Raw genomic sequence first — 21,372 nt, forward strand, 5'->3', positions numbered from 1 at the left:
AATATCCACAATAGTCAATCAATACTTAATGACATCTGAATGTAAAATTCCTGAAAATTTAGAGTAAAAGATTAAGCTCCTCTATTCAATGTGAATTTCAATTTCAATTCTATTTAGATGAAATAAATAAAGGTTTATAATTGCAAATTTTAAATAATTAAAAGACAGTCTATGGACTGTGTGTCAAATACAGAAGATATTCAAGACATGCACAGCAAGTTAATTTTTGAAAAATAATTGAATATCAGACATTAAAGATATTAGGATAAAGATTAAAGGATAAATTTTTATAAGGAACATTTATTTTTCAATGAAAAATTTTGTATTAATTTTGCATTTGTTTTTTATATTGGCTAATGGTATAATAGATGAATATTTTTATAAAAATTTAAATTACATTACCAAATCACCCATGTTTCATAACAATTAAAATTTTTCTCAACATTAGCAGAATTAAAAATATTTAATTTGAAAACAATATCCGATTGAAATACGCAAATTGAAAGTTAAATTAATTTAAGGTAAAAACAAACATTCATTCTTACAATTGCAAATGCTACTCTTTTATTCATTTGAATTGCTCAAGAAATTGCATCGAAGCACTCAAACTGCAACAAATCAACCCACATACCAAAAACATCTGTTTCAGACATGCAACATTAAAATTTTATTATGAAAACACTTTGTTTATGCTACCATCTGGTCCAAACTGACCCGCCTTTTTGAAAGGGGGCTGATGGCGATTTAATTGGTTTGGCGCTGTTTTGGCGAATTTCCCAAACTCTTTTCAGTTTCCAGTAACCCTGAGCTCCCAAGCATCATGAGCCGCGGGAAACGAATAAATGTTAGGGTAGCGTTGGGAGCGGATAGAGATGGTTTCCGTACTTCAGTATCATTGCGACCATTTCGTCTTGAAGCGATGTACATGAGTCTATTGCAGCTGGAACAATCGCCAAAGTTATTGAATACTCGGAACAAACGAGTTTTCCTGTCATAAAAAGCAGACCCGAATTTTTCAAACTTGACGGAGTTCTCTTTAGCCTTTTCTCCAAATTTGTTAAAGTAGAAAAGTTTTTTGACTCTTCGTTTCCCCCAATCCCTTGATGGGACACATGAGAAAAAGAAGTGATTTGAACGCACTTCGTAGGCTGAACTGAGAGAAGAGAAGTTTTTTGTTCGGAAGTTGTATGATCTGATGTCCTGTATTTTATACCCTATTTGACTTCCAATTAACTCACTAACTTTTCTTCCTTATGTGGGCCGGCTCAGTAGCGTCTGTTTTGTTGCTCCATGGATATCTTAGTGCAGTGGTATACCAGCCCTCCTTTGCAAAAGGTATTTTTCTTTTATTTTCGCAGCTAAGGGTGCAGTGGACATTTCAAAAAAAAAAAAAAATTCTGAGCTGTAAATTTTTTAAAAGATATTTATTATATAAAATGTATTCTCTTAAAAACTATTTTTCATGAAAAACTATAATTTTAATATTTTTATCAAACTTATTGGCAACTTTTTGATAATCTTTTTTTTTGTAAGAAACGAATAAAATATATTTTGAGAAAATAATAACAGTAATTCTAAATTGTCTATACGGTGATCCCAAATGTCAATGAAAATGTTTCATGTTGAGCGAAAGAATGAAGATGTCAATTTTTATTTCACAAGTGATTTCTAGCAATATTTTTCTAACAAAAGATTAAAATAAAAACAATTACAATTGTAGTAAATTTTTTCACTTTTTTAATGGCCACTGTGCCCTGGAATTTTTTAACTCTGAAGTAGCAAATTAAAAGCATACTGCATATAAAAACCGTTATTATATAACTACTTTTTTCTATCTTAATTCGAAAATTTAAAAAATTATAAGAAAAAAAATATTTGCCCAATTATTAATTTTTATAGCAGAAATAATGATCGAATGCAATTTTTCAAAAATATTTTTTCAGTTCTTTTATCCGTTTTTAAGGATAAATTAGCGACAACATTTGCTGCAAACTTGATTTTATTAAAGCATTATAATTCACAGAATCATAATTTTTCATGACGATTACTGAAAGTTTTTGTTCAATGTTTGTTGCAATAATTTTTACGTATATATATGAAAATATATACGTTCTAATGTCTGATACAATTTATAAACATGAACATAATTGTAATGAATTAATACATAATTGCATCAATCTGTCATATCGGCGGATTTTGTTGTAAATCAGTATCAGAATTGGTTGTAATGCGTAAATTCAGAATTATATTAATGAATAGTTAATAAATTAATCTATGTAATCTGTATTTTATCTCAAAAACTGTCAACACTAATTTCGACCAATATTAATATTTTTTATAAATTTTATCAAGAAATTTGAAATCTTACAAAACGATTATTCTTCTAGTGTTAAATTTACTTTTTATTATACGAAAAAAATTTAGAAGCAGTTACTTTATCTTTATTAGAAGAGTATTTCAACTTCTTTTTATATTCAGTTAGATTTTCCAAAATTATCGTTTGATGGAAAATAAAATTTTTTGGCTGAAGCTTAAAATATAGCTATGAAAATTATAATTCACCTGAGAAATGAATACCTGATTGATTTGAAAAAAACTACAATGCGTTGGTTTTGAGCTATATTTGAACTTTAATTAGCTAACCTTTTCCTTGCTTTTTATTTTTAGGATTATATTTTCCAAGCTTTTATATTACCGCAAATATACGAATGATGCAGTAACAGTTTTTTTTATCGATATGAGATTAAACAAAAATCTCAAAATTAGTTTAATTACGTTAAATAAAAAAAATGGGAATTGAGATTCTGTTAAATCTGTTGTTGTTATGTTATTCTCAGTAATTTTTATAAATGAAAATTACAAATTAAGGCAACTTTTCGCAACTCTTTAAATGAAGAAAAAATTAAAAATTCATTTCCCTTTAGGAAAAAGGAAAATTTTCATTGAAAAAACTACAGAACGATCTACTATAAAAAAATTTCAAATGCAAAACTTACCCTTATATCGATTATAATTTCGATATCGATTTCTATTATTGGCATATATTTGTAGAATTTTTTTAAACCTGAATTAGAGATTTTTTTCCTCCATAAAATGAAAAAAAAAAAAAAAAAAAAAAAAAAAGGCAGTTCCTCCGAAAATAGAAATGGACACTTTTCTAAATTCCATAAAAGAAACGGGAAATTAATTTAAAAACATTTAGATGTAGTTATATAATTAAATCTTGAGATCAAAATATTATTTTTTAAGAATTATAAGTGTTTTTTAATTGAATTTCAAGATTTAACAAAAGTTTGTATTCTTGGCACTTTTATGATTCTGAATTAGATTATATTCTCATTTTCAAAATGTCTCATTTTTATATTCTCGATATTTAATTTTGAAATTTTAACATGGTTTCTTAGTTCAAATCTTTCGCGTTTAAACACTTAATAGACATTGTCAATTTCTTTATGTGTAAAGTATTTTTTAATGCTTCTTACTGTAGTTTCAATATTTAATAAAAACATTTAAATATAGTATTTTTATGATTCGGAAATAAAGATTATCCTTCGCAAGATGCTTGATTCTTTTGTTTGTCTGAATTATGTCTAAAAAGAAAGAAAAGTAAGTAAAATTAGACGTTTTTATAAATAGATACAGCCAATTTCTAATTTTATAGAAAATGTTTTTTAAAGGGTCCCTAATGTTTCTTATTTGAGTTTCAAAATGTAACAAAAATCCTTATCATTGGATTTTTTATGATTCTGAATTGGAGATTCGCTTCTACAAAATGCTCTATTTTTTTTTCTCTTTGAAATTAAATATAAAAATCTTCGATTCAATTTTTCATTTTAAACTTTCATAAAAGAAAAATAATGTTGAAAATTATAAGACAAGGATTCCTATAGATATTGTCAATTTATTAGGATATATTAATATATTTATAAAAAAAATTGCTGTTATTTCTTATGTAAATTTTTTTAAACTTAGTAAGAAGAATTTTGAGATTCATATTTATCAAATGAAATCTATATTTAATGTTGAAAACACTTCCATCAACATTTTACCAACATTTGATCAACTTTTGAAATCAACATCCATCAACATTTTATCAACATTTGAAATCAACATCCGTCAACATTTGAAACAAATGATAAATACAGTTTTTCATCAAACATAGCTTAACTGATGAGTTAGTGATTTAGTTACTTAATGCTAAATTGCACGTGATAATGATAATTAAATGAAGGCAAATGGATTAATTTTTCCTCCTTTTATCTAGAAGTAAACTTTCTGTTGAGTGCATAAATAGCTTAATAACGAGACAAATAAATTATAGGATGCAATTTTGTGATGGGAACTTCACGAGATGCAATAAATACGTTGTTTTGCAAAGAAAAAAATTAAAAACTAAAGCCGAGAGATATTAGCTGGACTTTGAATCACTTAAAATATTTTTTAAAAATTCTAATAGTTTAATGAAAAATTAACGTATTAAATCAATAAAGTTAAAAATAAAATATAAATCGTCATTTGAATCCAGTTTTAAATATCCTGAATATATCTTACATAAACGCAAATGAGTTAAGACTTTCTTTTTATAATTAGAAAATGAAAATTGCCTTTGTGTTCACAATAGAGTGATATAAAATTGAGTTTTAACCATTCTGAATATAATTACATAAGCGCAAATGAGTTAAGACTTGCTCTTTATAATTAGGAAATGAAAATTACCTTTGTATTCACAATGAAGTGATACGAAATTCAGAGTACTTTAGTATAATAATTACATTCTTTTTCTCTAAATATATAAACATTTATGAAATCTAATTCATAATCTTTTCTATATCTGGTTCCTTTCTAGTGTATCAAGTTTTTGTTTGTAGTTTCCTATATCGTTTCCTGTTTCCTTTAATTAATTAAAAGAAACAGGAAATTATGAATCTATTTAACTATGGATATTTGATGATCCATTTGATTTCTTCAGGGATAAGCTTTTTCATTGCGAAAGTGTTTTTTTTTTATTATATTCCAATTAGTGATTACGCGAGGAAAATAAAATTGAATACTCTTTTCTAAAATGTTTTCCGATTGATAATTTTTTTGAGTGTTGAAAATTTTTAATCTATAAACATAAAATTTATATGCACAGATTTCTTCAGATTTTACCATGGATGCAATAAAATACAAATAAATTAATAAGTATTAAGAAAGAAGTATTATAATAAAGTATTAAAAGTAGTACAGTATAAAGAAAACTTCATGAAAATAAGTTAAATATTATTTTATTCTTTTGAAACTATATTTCGATACATAAAAAGATTATTTTATCTTTAATGTTTCTCTTTTTATTATATCAAAATATAACCGATGTTTTAAATCAATATATTTCTTGAAATTTCCTCGGATACATCAAATCAGAATAAATATAGCCAATACTCGCAATATTTATTGAGATTTTATATTATTTTTTTCAAAATTTGTTATAATTTTAGGGAAAATAAATTTACATTTGGCGGTTTTTATAAAACTGTTGGCGCACTTATGATTTTTTGAAAGCCTACCGAAATGTTAAAATTATTTAGTAAAACTGATATTTTACATTTTTACATTTAATTAAAAATGAAATTGTATAAGCCAAAACGAATTGCTATATATATATATATATATATATATATATATATATAGAAAATGTAGAATGAAAATATTTTCATCCCGAATAATGTTGGTTGCATCAACATGTTCAAAAAAATTTTCGAAAATGTTATAGAGTTTGTTGAACTGAAATGAAAGTTTTAATGAAAGTTTTTTTTTATCTTATAATGATCATTTTTCTGATTAAAAAAATGTCAAACGACAGCGTTTATCCTTTTAAAGCCCTAAAACTAGAAGATTATTTTTTTTAATGTAAAAATTTCTTGTTTGATGTACAGTGGCTCAAACAATTGAGAGTACACTTTATTTTTACTTGACAAATCCGACTTTCAATATAAATAACACATTACTAAAAAGTGCAAACATGTTTTTGTTTTTACACATAACAAATGATTCAATTTAAAGTAAAAATAAAGAACGATCAACGGAAACAACGGGGAAACTTCTAAATTGAAAAGTATCAGAAGCATTTTAAATAAACATATGCAGAGTTTTGCCTCAAAAAGTTGAGAGTACCCCAATGAAATTTGTGCAATATCGTAATTAGAAAGAAAGGGTCTATATTTAGTTGCATGTCTTTTTTTTAAATTGCCTTTAAGCGTCGTGGTACCGATTTGATCAATTTTTGGGTGATATCAGAAAATATTTTACCCCATTCTTCTTGCAACAGTTGTTTTAAATGTGTTTTATTTCTAATTTTGCGTTTTTGGACAGCTGTTTCGAATCCGCAGTCGTTGTCCTGCTGGAAGAAAAAATTTCTATCTAAATCCAAATTTTTAACACCTTTCATATAGATTATTTCGAAGTATATCCAAGTCCACGTGGTTCATAATGCCATCCAAAAAAAAAAAAACCCCGAAATTTCCTACCCTTGATGAAGCCTTTCAAGTACAAATTATGACGGAAAACACCACTATGTTTAACTGTAAGATGTAAATGTTTTGGATCCAAAGCAGTATTGGGCTTTCTCCATACCATGCGACGGTTGTCACTGCCAAAAGTGTTGAATTTACTTTTATCATTAAGTATAACTTTCTTCCAAAAGTTATTGCTCTTCAATTGATGAGTTTTTTCTAATACCAAACGCTTTTCTGATTTCGAAAGCTGGTGAACGGTTTCTGTGTAACAACTCAATTTTTATATCCAGCTTGTCTAATTACATTTCACACAGTTTCAACACTTACACTTTTGCCTATGATTTGAGAAGTTTCTGCTGCAAGTTTGATGAACTATACGGTTTATTTGGATATAATTCGAAATAATCTAAAGTGTTAAAACTTTGGAATTTGATGGAAATTTCATTTTCCAGCTGGACTGGAAAATGAAACACACTGCACGGAACATAAAAATGTGGTGTTTTTCTTATTGTAAACAGCAGTTACACACTCCACCACAGTCCCCCGACATCGATATTTGAATATCTGTAGACCAGACTCGAAACAGCGGTCCAAACACATAAAAGTAGAAACAAAGCACATTAAAAAAGTTTTGCAAGAAGAATGGGGTAAAATATCTTCAGATACCACCCAAAATTCCTCAAATCGGTACCATGACGTTTAGAGGCAATTATAAAAACCAAAAGACATGCAACTAAATACTGACCCTTTCTTTCTATGCTCGATATTACAAAAATTTCATTGGTGTACTCTCAATTTTTTGAGGCAAAATTCTGCGTATGTTTATTTAGAATGCTTCTGCAATTTTTCAGTTTAGTGGGTTTTTTTCCTTATTTTTACTTTAAATTAAAACATTGGTTATGTGTAAAAATAAAAACATGTTTTCACGTCTCCGTAATGTGCTATTTATATTGAAAGACGGATTTATCAAGTAAAAGTAAAGTGTACTTTCAATTGTTTGAGCCATTGTATACGTAAAATATTGTTGTTGCAATTATTTTTCAAGAGAAATATAAAATATTGTTATTTACTTTCTATATATATATACATGTTATGATAAATTGCTAAAATAAATCGCAAAGATGAAACTTCAAAAAATTTTGTCGAAAAATAAAAGATTTTCCTAAAAAGTTTGAAATATTTCCCATAAAATTATGCTTCGCTGCATAAAATATTCACTTTACATAGAAAATCTGAGAAAGAATTTCTAGCAGTAATTTCAGATTTTTTTCCCAAGCCAAAAATGATATACTAGTTTATACTATATCGAAATATGTTGATATGATCAAGCTACTTATATGTAATTTGAAATTCTATTTCTTATAAATCTTTGAAAGTCTAAACTTTGTAACCTAAAGATATAAAAGTAAAAGTTTGTAGGAAAGTTGTCACAAAAATCTTTTTGATGTGTATTGAAATTGCTATAAAATATCCATTTCAAAAGTTATCAGCTGCTTGCCATTTATGTAGTAAAGTGTCTTATTTCCTTAACTGAATATGTTTCCAAATAACTAAAGAAATCCTGTATAGATCCTGTATAGATTGAAAGTAAGATAAAATGATACTTGAAGAAATGAAATATTGCACTTCCGTTATAGAAAACTTGATGAAGAATCATTCCTAAATGTTAAGGAATCAATCATTTTTTGTTGCACTTTTTTTAAACATAATATTTATAGATTCAGCAGTCTTCTACTTTTGTTTATTTGGATAGCATTAATTTTACAAATGACATTTGATAAAATGTTTCATACTTTTCAAAAGAACTAAAGAAAGAAAACTTTAAGACAGTTCTACTTGGAGCATGCACTTCAGCAATAATTAAGAACAATATTATTTATTGATCACTTTTTTTTACTTCTTATATATTACAAAAATAGTTACGTAAATTTTATTATTGAAATTTTTTCATATATAAATCATATAGGATTTACAATAAAATTTAAAATTAGAAATTATAATTAAAAGAATGGAAAATTATAATTTAAATGAGATCCATTATATATTTATAGCCGGCTAGGCATGGTCATAATAAAATCAAGAAGTGAGATTTTTTTTAATAATTTAGGATAATTGAGTTGGGTTTCAATATGATATTCAGGATTTTTTTTTTTATAAAAATGAAAGATTTTTTTCTCGGTATTATAGAGTGATGCTCTTTTCAAATGGAAGCTCCAGAAGAATTGCAAAAAGTAACAGTTTGATAAAGTTCTAATGTTACAAAATTTTGAGGTTTTATTAGAGCTGGTACACAAATATAAAATTTCGAATGTAATTAATCAAGAATTATGAATGAAATAACATTTGTATTTTTGAAAATAGCGTTAGAAACATTAATTAGTTAAAAATGTGTAAAAATAATATTTTTAAAGTGAGAATCTTCGAAAATAGCACAATAGCTAATTTAGTCAAAATATTGTCACATACATATTAACACTTTTTCTGTCTTATTGATTGGGAATGAGTCAATTTCAGTTCGGCGGTTTTGAATTACATAGGGCTTTTAAAGGACTCTAAAAGAAACAAAGGATTATTATTTAACGAATAAAATATTCATATTCAATAAGAATTCTTTTTAGGACCTTTCTCGTGTCACTCATTTCTGGCGATATCTAGTTTTGTTCTGTGAAGTTATTTTTAGATCAGAATTGTATATTGGTTAAAGCTGATTCTTTATATAATTATTTACTACAAAAGTGCAAATCGCATTTGATTATGATTTTTATAAAATTATAATATCTTTTTGAAAACCGTGGTACAAAAATAAAATGTTTGTTGTCTGAGGTACAAATTGTAAAATCAGTATTGCGTATAATGAATAGAAAGATTCTACATACTCATCGATTTCATAGAGTACAAATGTTTTTTACTTATCTTTGGATTTTAAAAGATGTAGGAAGAATTCAAAGGGGAAGCATGTGATATTTCGCCCATGGCAACAAAGTCATCGTTAAGAGTTAAGTGTCTCAATTATTCTATTTCAAATGATTCAAAGTATTTCAAATTCTATTCAAAGTATCTCTGATTATTCTATTTCAAATAGAACTTTATCTTTTGACATAATGTAATTTGACTTTTCAGTTCTTCATTTAAATTGTGCATATAGTTAGTGGAATCTTTCTACCCTAGCTTTCAATAACGAGAAAAAATATGAAAAAAAAATATTTGATGAAAGATTGAAAGAAATTTAAATTTCATTGCAACAATGAATTTAATTGTTGAAAATTATTCTAAGCGTTTTTTTAAAAAAGATATTGCCGAAATTCGATGAAAAAAATACTAGGAAAAAAGGCATCCTTTGCAAATGATATGCATGGAATGCCAAAAAATGCATTCAAGGAAAAAAATGCATGGTATGATTAAAAAAATGATTTTCCAAATTTTGAAATATCGGGAAAATCAGTTTTTACACAATATTATCTTCCAAAGTTATCACAGAAAAACAACACAATTTTGCTTAATTTTTAATTAATTAAAATTCCACTTCATGTTTAAAAAATCATTCTTTGCTGCACTCTGCAGATTATTTTTGCAAATTTGATAACGTTATATGAAATCGTCTGCTCTGTAGAATGTCAAAACAGATTTATATTCAAATTTTCATTTATTATTAGTAGAAGCAGAGATTTCCTTTAGGATTTATTGGATGTTTCATAAAGAAGAGACATATTTTCAGTTAATTTATTCGAATAATTTTCAATGGAATTTTTCTTGAACATACTAATTCGCAATTGTATTGTGTATTCACTGCTTTCTGAAAAGGGAAATAATATTAAATTGCAAATAAAAGAATTGTCTCAAATTCTCAACTTAATGAATTCTCGTACATTCAAAGACATATCTTCGCGAGTCGATTCAATGAATATCTACCGAAGCAATGACTCGCTTTTAGAATCGAAGAATTTCTGGTATTTAAATATATTATGGTATCTAAGTAGAAAATAATTTAAAAGACAAAAATTATTTAGTACGCTATTGTATCATGTTTGCTCTCTTATATGAACTGAAAAAACATAAAATGCCTCAAACAGAATTATTCAACTAATTGTGAGGTTAAAAAAACTCCTGCATTAAAGTTAAGAAAATTACTTAATTTTTTTTCAATAAGCCTTATTGTATGAAAAATAATTTAAAAGTGTTTTGTGTTATTTTATATAAAAGATTTTTACTTTAACTCATATTTAAACTTTTAGTAATTCAACGTTAAAAATGGTTTTTACATGAGAAAATTTAAAGAATGAAATACAAATTGTAAACTATGACATACGGCATGCATGATGGAAAAAATGATTCAAAGTCGCTCTGCGGCAGAGTCCGTGGTACTTTGATCTATTATAATTGGCACATAGTTACTTCTTGGGTAGTAAATGCTCATTAAAAAGAGATTTTAAGATTTAAATTAAATTTTTTATTAAATTACATTTTCTTTAAACTTCAACTTTTGAGGAAAATGTTTTTCTTTTTCCTAGACTTTAATTAAATTACTTTTCCTTAAAAATTAATCGACGGTTTTAAGTTTTCTTTAAAAGTTTTTCTTGGTCAAAAGTAATAAAAATGTTAAGGTTTTCCCTTGATTATTTAGAAGCTTTTTATTGCAGAAAAAGTATTTCACACTACTTAAGAACGCAGAAAGTTAGCTTTTCAGTTATACTAGTTTTATTATTTTCTAAAAAAGAATTAAATTTTTTAAAAATTTGAATATATTAAAAAATATTGGAACCTATTTTATAATATCTTTCATTACTTTTGCGAATAAATTTATATAAATACATGCTATAAGGCTATTAAATACATATGTTTTGCACTCTATCGCTGTTTGCAGTTAAAAGTTAACCTTAAAAAATAAAACAGAGATGAAAGAGCCAAGCCCAAACATTATTATGCATGATAATTTGGATAAAGGGTTGAATCTTTTTGAATTTTTTCTGCTACGAACAATTTCTAGAGAAACATTTAAAAAAATTACTAAGAAAATTTTATGCCTTTTAAAGATAAAAGATAAATAATGTATAACTCCATGGCAATCACCTTTTTTCATTCAACTTCTTTAAATGGTACCAAAATTTTTTCTAAATTACTTTTAATGGACGAAAAGGGAAAATAAAGATTAGTATTATGTCCTAAATTCTATGAATAAAATAAACTGCATTTTAAAAAATTTTTTAAACACTAATCATTATATCTTTGATATTTACTATATTCCTTTTTTGCTCTGTAATTAAAATTATATAAAACCTCCTTTTTCAGAAATCAAAGCAAAAGAATTTTAACTATTAGAAAAGAAAAAAAAATAATAGAAATAGAAAGTGAAAAGTGAGATTTTTGTCTGAACTGTCGCTTTGATGTCTTAATTCTGAAAGGACTCGAAATAACTGTCGTTTTAATAAATTTTATAATGAGAAATCATGCAAAGAATATTTATGTTTAAGTTTTTTTTTTGTATAAAATAGGATATAGAAATGTTGGCTTAAAATAAACAAAACATGTGCTGTATTTTTCATTTTAATATGCAAGTTTTTTTATTAAAATTCTTTAATACTTTTAATCGAGAATAAATTTTTAATTGCTTCTAAACATTTCGTGAAAAATAAGTAAATAGACTAATTTCAAAAAATCATTGAAGAATCGTTTTTAAATAAATTTTTTAAATCAAAAATACAGTATGGTATAAAAATATTTTTATATTCTTCGCATTAAAAATTCTGAAAATAAAATATAGTGAAGTATATTATAAATATAGATGTGTACTAAAATATTGAAAAGTAAATTTATTGAATTTTTTTCAATATTCTTTGTGAATATTTATTATAAACATTTTTGATTTTTGAAAAATAAATTTTTCATAATTTCACTTTTCAGCAAGCATAACGTATTTAATAAAAAACAAACAAACAAACATTACATTATATATATCTTCAGAAAATGGAAGAAAATAATAATAATAAATATAAAGGATCATTAAGTTTAAATCATGTGTCTGGTAGCCATATTTTTTTTTCATATTTCAAATACTTTTTCCATTTCTTTTTCAAATTACAAATCATTTCACAGTCATTTTTGGAGACCAGCAGGTTTACTGAAATACTGGCGTTGCTTAGTTGCAGTTAAATGTTTTGTGCATAACTTAAGATTCATGATCCTTTAAATAAAGTAATTTTAAGAATCGATTTCAGACAAATATTTTAGCCGCGTTATTTCATTAACCTAACATCTGATCTGTTCATTGTATATACGAATCGTTTTAATAAGAGTACCACGAGTTCAGTGTTTCTTAAAATGAAACTTTAAACTTTATTCACCTTTTAATTATTCTGATACTGCAATATTATTTTTTTATTTGTCTTGTAGATATTACACAAAACTTTATTCCTTAGTTTTCAGTGATAAAAGAAAAATCACGCGTTTACATATTTGATAAAAAAATAGAAAACATTTTGTTCTCAAGACAACAATATACTTTATTATTAGAAACTATGCAAAAATATTTAAAAATAATGTAAAAAAATCTAAAAAAATTATCAGACAAAAAAACATCATTAAAAAAATAATATTTGAAAATGTTTTAAAAATAGGTTTTTGGAATAAAATTTCTGAAAATATTGCGAAAAATGCCAAAAATATTGTTTAATTTTTAATTAATTAAATATTAAAAGATAAGATATTTATAGAAGCATATTCCCACTCTCAAATTATATTTAAGGCAATTTTGATACTTTTAAATCTAATAATCTGACTTATAGTAACCATTTACTACTTTGTCATTTGCAATATTTGAACAGTATAAATTTCATTTATACCTTATTTTGTTTTCCCATAATTAAAATACAAATACAATGTACACGATTTAATTTATACGCAAAAGAATTTTCAGTGATTGATTATGATACTAATTATTGTGTTGATCATATAATCTGTTATATGTTTATCAAAAACTGGCAGCTACATTAAATCCGAATGGATTGCAGTACATTTTGTTATTTTGTCCTTTACATTGTCCCTTGGATTGTAGTACTTAGGGATTGTAATATTTTTTGCTGCTTTGTCCTTTACAATTTTGAACAGTATAAAATTCATATAAATTGAATTTTGTTTTCCCATAGTTAAAATAGAATCTACACGATTTAAGTTTATACGTTAAAGATTTTTCAATGGTTGTCATAATTATTATTGAGCTGATCATATAATGCATTATAGGTTAAGGAAAAACTGTCAGCTATATTAAATTTGAATGGATTGTAATAACTATTTATTATTTTGTCATTCGCAATATTTGAACAGTATAAATTTTACTAAACCGAATTTGTTTTCCCATAATTAAAATACAAATACAATTTACACGATTTAAGTTTATAATCAAAAGATTTTGCAGTGATTGGTTATCATATTAATTATTGAGTTGATCATATAATCCGTTATATGTTTAGAAAAATACTGGCAGCTGCATTAAATCTAAATGGATAATAATAATTTCTTTTATACTTTGTCATTCGCAATATTTGAACAACATGAATTTCATTTAAACTTTATTTTGTTTTCCTATAATTCAAATAAAATTCACGCAATTAAAATAATAATTTTCATTGGTTATGATACGAATTATTGATCATATAATTCGTTATATGTTAAGCAAAAACTGGCAACTACATTAAATCAGAATGGATTATAATAACCGTTTATTACTTTGCCTTTCGCAATATTAGAACAGTATAAATTTCATTTATACCTTATTTTACTCTCCCAAATTAAAATACAAATACAATTCATTCAAATAAAATACTAAAAAAATATACACTACTGAATGAGATGCCCTTTGAATGAGGATCATCCCCATAATTGAAATAAGTTATAGCCCTGTTATTGCTATAAATACCATTCATTTTACGAGGCACCTACCTCCTAAATAGGTTGTCACAACCTCTTTCTTAATGGCTATTGGAGGGGTGCTTGTGCCACTCTTCCTCGAGTTCGATGAGCATTATGCTGCACATTATATTCGGAGAACATGATGCAAATGAGCTCCTAATCGTGAAGCAGAAGCATCATTCACGCTTTCCCGTGTCGAGGAAGCGACAGAGGATGTAGTCGCTGGGGGATATCATTGCTATTTCACTCCCAACAACTCCGGCCTTTGTAGTTGAGCAGACGCACAAAAGCTGGTGGAGGATATCTTCCGATCACCCGCTCATAATGGATTAACAATGGGCCCTCTTAATACTATCATTAAGTGCTTTTTGCTTATCACCCTACCGGTAGATAATTGGGTGTTATAATATTCATTATTGCGTTAGTAATATTTGATGTAATTTTTTTGGTATGTTATTGAATTTAGGAAGCTTACGTATGATAATATAAGACATGGATTACTTTTTAGTAATATATTAACAATAACCTTTCGATTATTTTTAGTAATGTATTAACATTATTATAGTTTATACTAATAATGTGGTTAAGGTTTAGAATTGTTTCGGAGTATTTAACAACTGCTATTAATTAATACCTCTATAAATAATATGGAAAAATTGCGAAGACAAAAATTGAAACCAATATGGTTTTTAAAGTTTAATCAAAACATCGTTTTTACACGTTCTTTACCGTAGTTTGACGAATTTTGCTTACTTATGGTAATGTATGGGATGTAATATATTAACAATAGTTTCTCTCAATAATTCTATAAAATTTTAGAACTAGTTACATATTATCTAGCAATTGAGTTTGGGTTATTTTAAATATTTTTATAATTATTTTAGCAAATTTTCAAGGGAAAAAAATATGAACCAATAGGCTCTTTTAAAGTTTTATCAGAATCGTGATTATTTTCGTATATTGATAGATTTAGGAAGCTTATGTAGGGTAATATAAAACAAATTCGTCTTTCGATTACTTTTCGTAATATATTAACAATAATTTCATCTAATAATGTCATTAAAATTTTGAATTGATTGCGGATTATTTAACAGCTGCTGTTAATGAATTACTTTATAAATAATAGGGAAAAATTGCGAAGATAAAAAGTTAAACCAATGTGTTCTTTATAAAGTTTAATCAAAACCATCATTTTTACACGATTTTGTCGTAGACTGACGGATTTAGCTTACTTATGGCAATGTAAGACAAGTTCATCTTTCGATTACTTTCAGTAATGTTTTAACAATAGTTTCTCCTAATAAGGCTGTTAAGGTTTAGAACCGGTTGCATATTATCTAACAATTGAGTTTTGGCTATTAATTAATGCATTTTAAAATTGTTTTGGCAAATTTTCATAGAAAATAATTTAAACCAGTAGGTTCTTTTTAAAGTTTAATCAGAATCGTTATTTTTTTCGTAGACTGACGGATTTAGAAAGCTTACTTATGCTAATATAAGACAATTTCGTTCTTAGATTACTTTTCGTAATATATAAACAATAGTTTCTCCTAATAAAGTTATTTAAGTTTAGAACTGATTGAGTATTTCATAAGAACTGCTATTAGTAAATATCATTATAATTAATTTGAAACAAATTCGGAAATAAAACTAGAAATCAAAAAGCTCTTTTTAAAATTAAATTAAAACCGTCATTTTTTGACGTTTGTTTCGTATATAATCGGATTTAGAAAGCTTACGTATGATAATATAAGAGAAGTTCGTCTTTCGATAATTTTTTATAATATACTACAAGATTTTCCCTAACACTTTAATTAAGGTTTAGAACTGATGGCGAATTATCTAACAACTGCCATTAGTTAAAACCTTAATAATTAATCTGGAAAAAATTCGGAGAAAAATCGACCAAAAAGTTCTTTTTATACTTACAAAAAACTTTAAGAAGGGTTTTTCGTAGATTGATGGATTTAGGAAGCTTACGTATGATAATGTAAAACACATTTGTCTCCCAATTATTCATTGGAATACATTAACAGTCTTTTCTTCTAACAAACTTAAGATTTAGAACTGATTGCATATAATATAACAATTGATTTTGGGTTATTTATTAAAACCTTCATAATTAATAACAAATTTTAGAAAAAAAAATCGAAACCAGTAGTTTTTTTAAAGTTTAATCAGAATCATCATTTTTTTACCGAATCCAAAATGTTTAAATTTTTTTACATATTTTAAAAAAGATTTTAAAATTTTCTTTTGTTTCATTTTACATGGGTGATTTCTTAATTGCACTTATTTTCACGAAGTACAAGTTTTATTTATTTGTATCTAATTAAGTTCAATAAGACACAATATAGTACATTTTAATATGCATTTACTTAGATAAAAAAATGCCTTTGTATATCTAATTAGGTACATACAAATAGTATAGGTACACCAAATACCTTTCTAAGCATATTAAAAAAGTCTGTGCACATTTAGATATTTTATAAGGTACATTCGAAAGACAAGCATATTTTCGTAACAAAGTAGATATATTAAATGATTAATTAAGGTATCAAATTTCTAAAAACAGCTTTCTATTACTTAGAGATTGGTCGTTAATCTACTTATCTAATTAGACAAGTTCAAAAAGCTTGAATACTTTTAGATGCTAACTAGCTCTATTCAAGACAGTTTGATATGCTTCTCATTTTATATAGAATTATACTCACAAAAACATTTTTTGAATAGTGAAAAAGTTTTAAATAGTTCAAAATAATAATTTATACATGAAGCCAAATAATGCAGGAAAAATTATGAAAAAAGAGAAATTTGCAAGTTCATTCACAATTTTATGTAATGAAATTCCTATCTGTATTAACAAAGTAGACAGAAATATTTTTTTGTAAATTGCATGAAATCGATATTTTATGAATATAGAATTTTTTTTACTAAGCCTAGTTGCCCAAGTATCTCTATGTTTTATTATTAACTCTAACGAAAAAGTAATTAAATGAAAAGTTTAGAATGATAACATATATTACAAACTATTTATCAAAATTTGATGACAGCGTCTGAATATTTAAGTTTTTACAAGTCATTACAAAACTATAATGATTACATAATTGATTGTTCATAAGATAAAAGAACAAAGTAAACGGAAAATCAAATAATGTATAAATGATATAAATACAATTATATTAGAAATACATTTCGTATAATAATATTTAATATTAAATCTAGTTGTGCTGAACATTCATTTATTTCACCATTTTTTATTTACCTGTTGGAAAAAAGCAGAATTCTTCTTTACCAGAATAAATTATATATTTTCAGACAAAGAACGATTTTTAAAAAGCTGTGTTTTATAAAAACATAAGAGAACGACCTAGAGTGTAAAGAAGAAGAAAACAAATAAAACTCGAGACTTCGGAATTATTCTTGAAGTATGCTTTTAAGAAGAGTTCTCAATTCATAAGTTCTTTTTATATAAAGGATTAATTAAGCTTTTTGGGGAATATTTCGTTGAATTTTTTTATCGTTTGGCTCCTTTTTTTATATTTATTTGTGTTAAATTTTCTTCGCACTGATAAGTTAATTAAAGTAATGGAAGTATAATTATCAAACATGCTGTGTTAAGCTTCTTCTTTCGCCCCAAACGTATGTACAAAAAGAGACAGCTAATAAAAAATGATCTTATAAAGAGCTTACTAAATGCTTTTAGAGTGATTTCCTTATCGCACTTAAGGAGTTAAGCTCTTAAATTGATCTGAATCTCGTTCATAAAAATTACATTAATATTTAAAGTACCAAAACTGCAGTAGGGTAATCTGGAAAACGCGGAAATTACTTTTATATTCTTTTCTTTCTTCATGATCGGTTAATATATTGAATTTCTTTATCGAGTGGGTAAAAAACATTCATTTCTTGATATTTAAATGAAATGTTCTAAACTTGTTTTTCAAATCCATGAAATCAATAAAACTTAAAAACACATCTGTTTAAAAGCTTTTTAATAAAAGCAGTTTCAATTTATTTCAAAATCTGTATTGCGAAAATAAGATTCATTTAATGAAAAATATTTTGATAAATATGAGGCAGAAATCTTCATGTTTATCCCATAAACTTTCTTGTAAGTTAATTGTGTTTTGTGATTCATTATCAAGTTAAAACGAATTAAGAATATTAAAATGAATTTTATAAATATTCTATTGGTATTCTTAAATTTTTACTGGAATTAATTTCTTTTCAGACAGATTTATAATTGGTTTTTATAAGATTTATTTTTAAACGAATTATAAGAAATTGTGTATATATATGACAATACTTTTTATTATATTAACTTGATTATTGGTATATTGCTACTAAAAGATTTATTGGTAAAGTCAATTAAATTGTGATATTTCAATCTCATATTCGTGAACGTATAAAGCATACATGAATATTACAAATTAAATTTAGAAAAGTCTTTTATATATTCTTATTTTCTTTGAAATTCTATTTTTCCAATTTAAGAATTGCCTTTATAAGCTCATTTCTACCAATTATATTACAATAATACTAATGCACAGCTAGTAAAGTCAATTCTGGATCATGTAACACTCATAAAAGTTTTTAAAGCCAATTTAATCTTAGAAACTATGACATATTTTGAATTTGCATCTTATGATTTTCTATCGAAGAACATTGTGAAGCTAGCTGAAATCAAAGAGTTAGCTCCATTATGTTTTTCATATGATTATATCAATATTATTTGATATAATTATTCCGTTATTAATATTTTCAAGTGTATTGTTATCAGAAGATATATTAACAATATTAATTATATTTCAATTTCTTAATACAATTTTGTTGAGTATAAATATTTAATGACTCTTCGCAAATAAAAATTATAAATAATTATTGACATATTCAAAAGCAAGGGAATTTCCTTGAATTAAAGACTGACTTTACATTTTTTTTTTTCATTCGTTAAGCTATTTAAATAGAAACTTAATATATGATTATAAAAAAATAGTATGAAAACGCATAATTTAATGATTGTGTTACAATAAGTTTTCTAATAGATCATATAAATCTTAAATAATATTAACATTCTTTCATACTGTTAATAAATGTTCCTGCAAAATTACATCTTTTTTTATTTAAATTAAAATCTCAAAAATTTAAACAAAAATGGCAAATAAATGCAGTTTCCATATAACGGAGGCAATTTTTGAAAAATACAATAAATTCATACGATAGTTTTAGGAATTTTAATTAAATTGAAATTTATATTTTATTCATTTTTATAGTGAACGAAAATTTCATGCTTAACCATATTTCTGCATCGGAGATGTGTTTTTGACATTTTTAAGAACAGCAAAATTTCTATGCATAGTAAGCAGTCAGGAAAGTATCTTTTAGAGAATGATCTAGGGCAAACTTTATTGAACAAACACATTTTATGTGATAAAATGTTATGAAAAATTGTGGCATAAAAAATGTTTCTATTTAAAGAGAAATTCATTCAGAATGTATAGAAATAATTTAAGATTTTAAATTCAATATTTGCTTTGAAGGCAACGTTTTATATTCTTAAATAATGGGAATTTAAACAGCTCATCGAAAAGGAGAATATATTGATTTCAGAAGAAATAAAGAATAAATTTTGAAATAGTTTCATTAGAAACTAATCACGACGAAGAACGGAATGCTAATTATCAAAATAATTAGTTTCTATGTTAGTGAAGAACCATTCTCACTTTTATTTTTTAACAAATCTATTTTCGGATACCTCCTTTGCTTTCTTAAAGTTATTTACTCGAAATTCAAATATCAAAAAGTCATTAAGTGTGTTTTTAGATTTCTCTTTGCAAGTTTGTAAATAACAGACGCAACAGAAAACAGATTTTTCAGATTAATAAAATCACTGATGCCACTCATCTAAATTGATATAAAAATTGCTAACTAATAACAATATGTCTAACACCTTCCATTGCATTTAGGCATAAATATTATGATATAATAAAATATTAATCTATCTATTAAAGGCTCATGCATTATTTAACATTCTCAAATGGAAAGCCACTTTCGTATAGAATATTATCATTAAAATTCCATCAAATTATATTTCAGGAATATTTTCATCAATGCTTTCAGTAAATTGATTCAAAAATTCATGACTTAATCTGAATTCTTTGAAAATTTATTGAGAAACAAGATCCAATATACGACACCAATTTGTAATTGGATCTAACTAAAAAAACGATAAAAACAAACTGAGTTATAATGATTAAAAACTCATTAATTTTGTCCTAAAATAGTAAAAAGAACATTAAGTCTTTTTAAAGGATTTGCTCGTATACCAGGATTGCATCGATTTATGTATCATGTATTTATAAATGATAATCAAAATGTTATAATTAAAAACAAAAATAAAGTAGATATATAAACATATCAAATATTGTATGGATCCTCATTTCAATAAAATAGATAAGATATTTTCAAAATGAAAGATATAATCTACTTAAATAGTAGAGAAAATAAATTGGTTAAAAGGTAGCAAATGCAATCAACACATTTAACTATGATAGCTTTATAAAGGTATTTATTATATTTAAATTCATCAAATCATAATAAGAATCTTAAAGATTAATTTACACCAACCTTGGCAATGCATAGCCAAGTCATACTTTCATAAAACTTCATAAATTATTGTTTCAGGAATGCTTTATATTCACTTTTTATTCAATTTATCATTTTAGTAACTCGCAAAACTTTAAAAATAAATCATGGCGAATGTCCTTTAATATAATTTAATCTTACATAATCTTTATTTTTTCATATATGAAGTTGAGAGAAAATATTGTAATCGTCAAGAAATCGAACTCGAGAGTCTGAAGAATCTCCAATTTTAAAATAGAATTAAAAAAAATGTCCTATGATAAAAATAACTGAAAACCGCTTTGACCTAGATAAATAGAATTTGATAATAGTCTTTACATCAAATTTG

The 21,372-nt window shown here is 25.3% G+C and overlaps 1 protein-coding gene across 2 annotated transcripts in view; it reads left to right on the top strand.

Moving 5' to 3' along the window:
- The first annotated feature begins 856 nt into the window (after nucleotides 1-856).
- LOC129968824 (lachesin-like) overlaps nucleotides 857-21,372 on the top strand; it is a 443,340-nt gene continuing 422,824 nt past the window's right edge. For both annotated transcript variants that reach the window (XM_056083097.1, XM_056083096.1), the window contains exon 1: nucleotides 857-1,335. In XM_056083097.1, coding sequence (XP_055939072.1) covers nucleotides 1,254-1,335 — 82 coding nt within the window. In that variant the 5' untranslated portion in view covers nucleotides 857-1,253. The remainder of the gene's footprint in view (nucleotides 1,336-21,372) is intronic.

The sequence above is a fragment of the Argiope bruennichi genome, chromosome 5 (assembly GCF_947563725.1).
Source record: "Argiope bruennichi chromosome 5, qqArgBrue1.1, whole genome shotgun sequence".
NCBI lineage: Eukaryota > Metazoa > Arthropoda > Arachnida > Araneae > Araneidae > Argiope > Argiope bruennichi.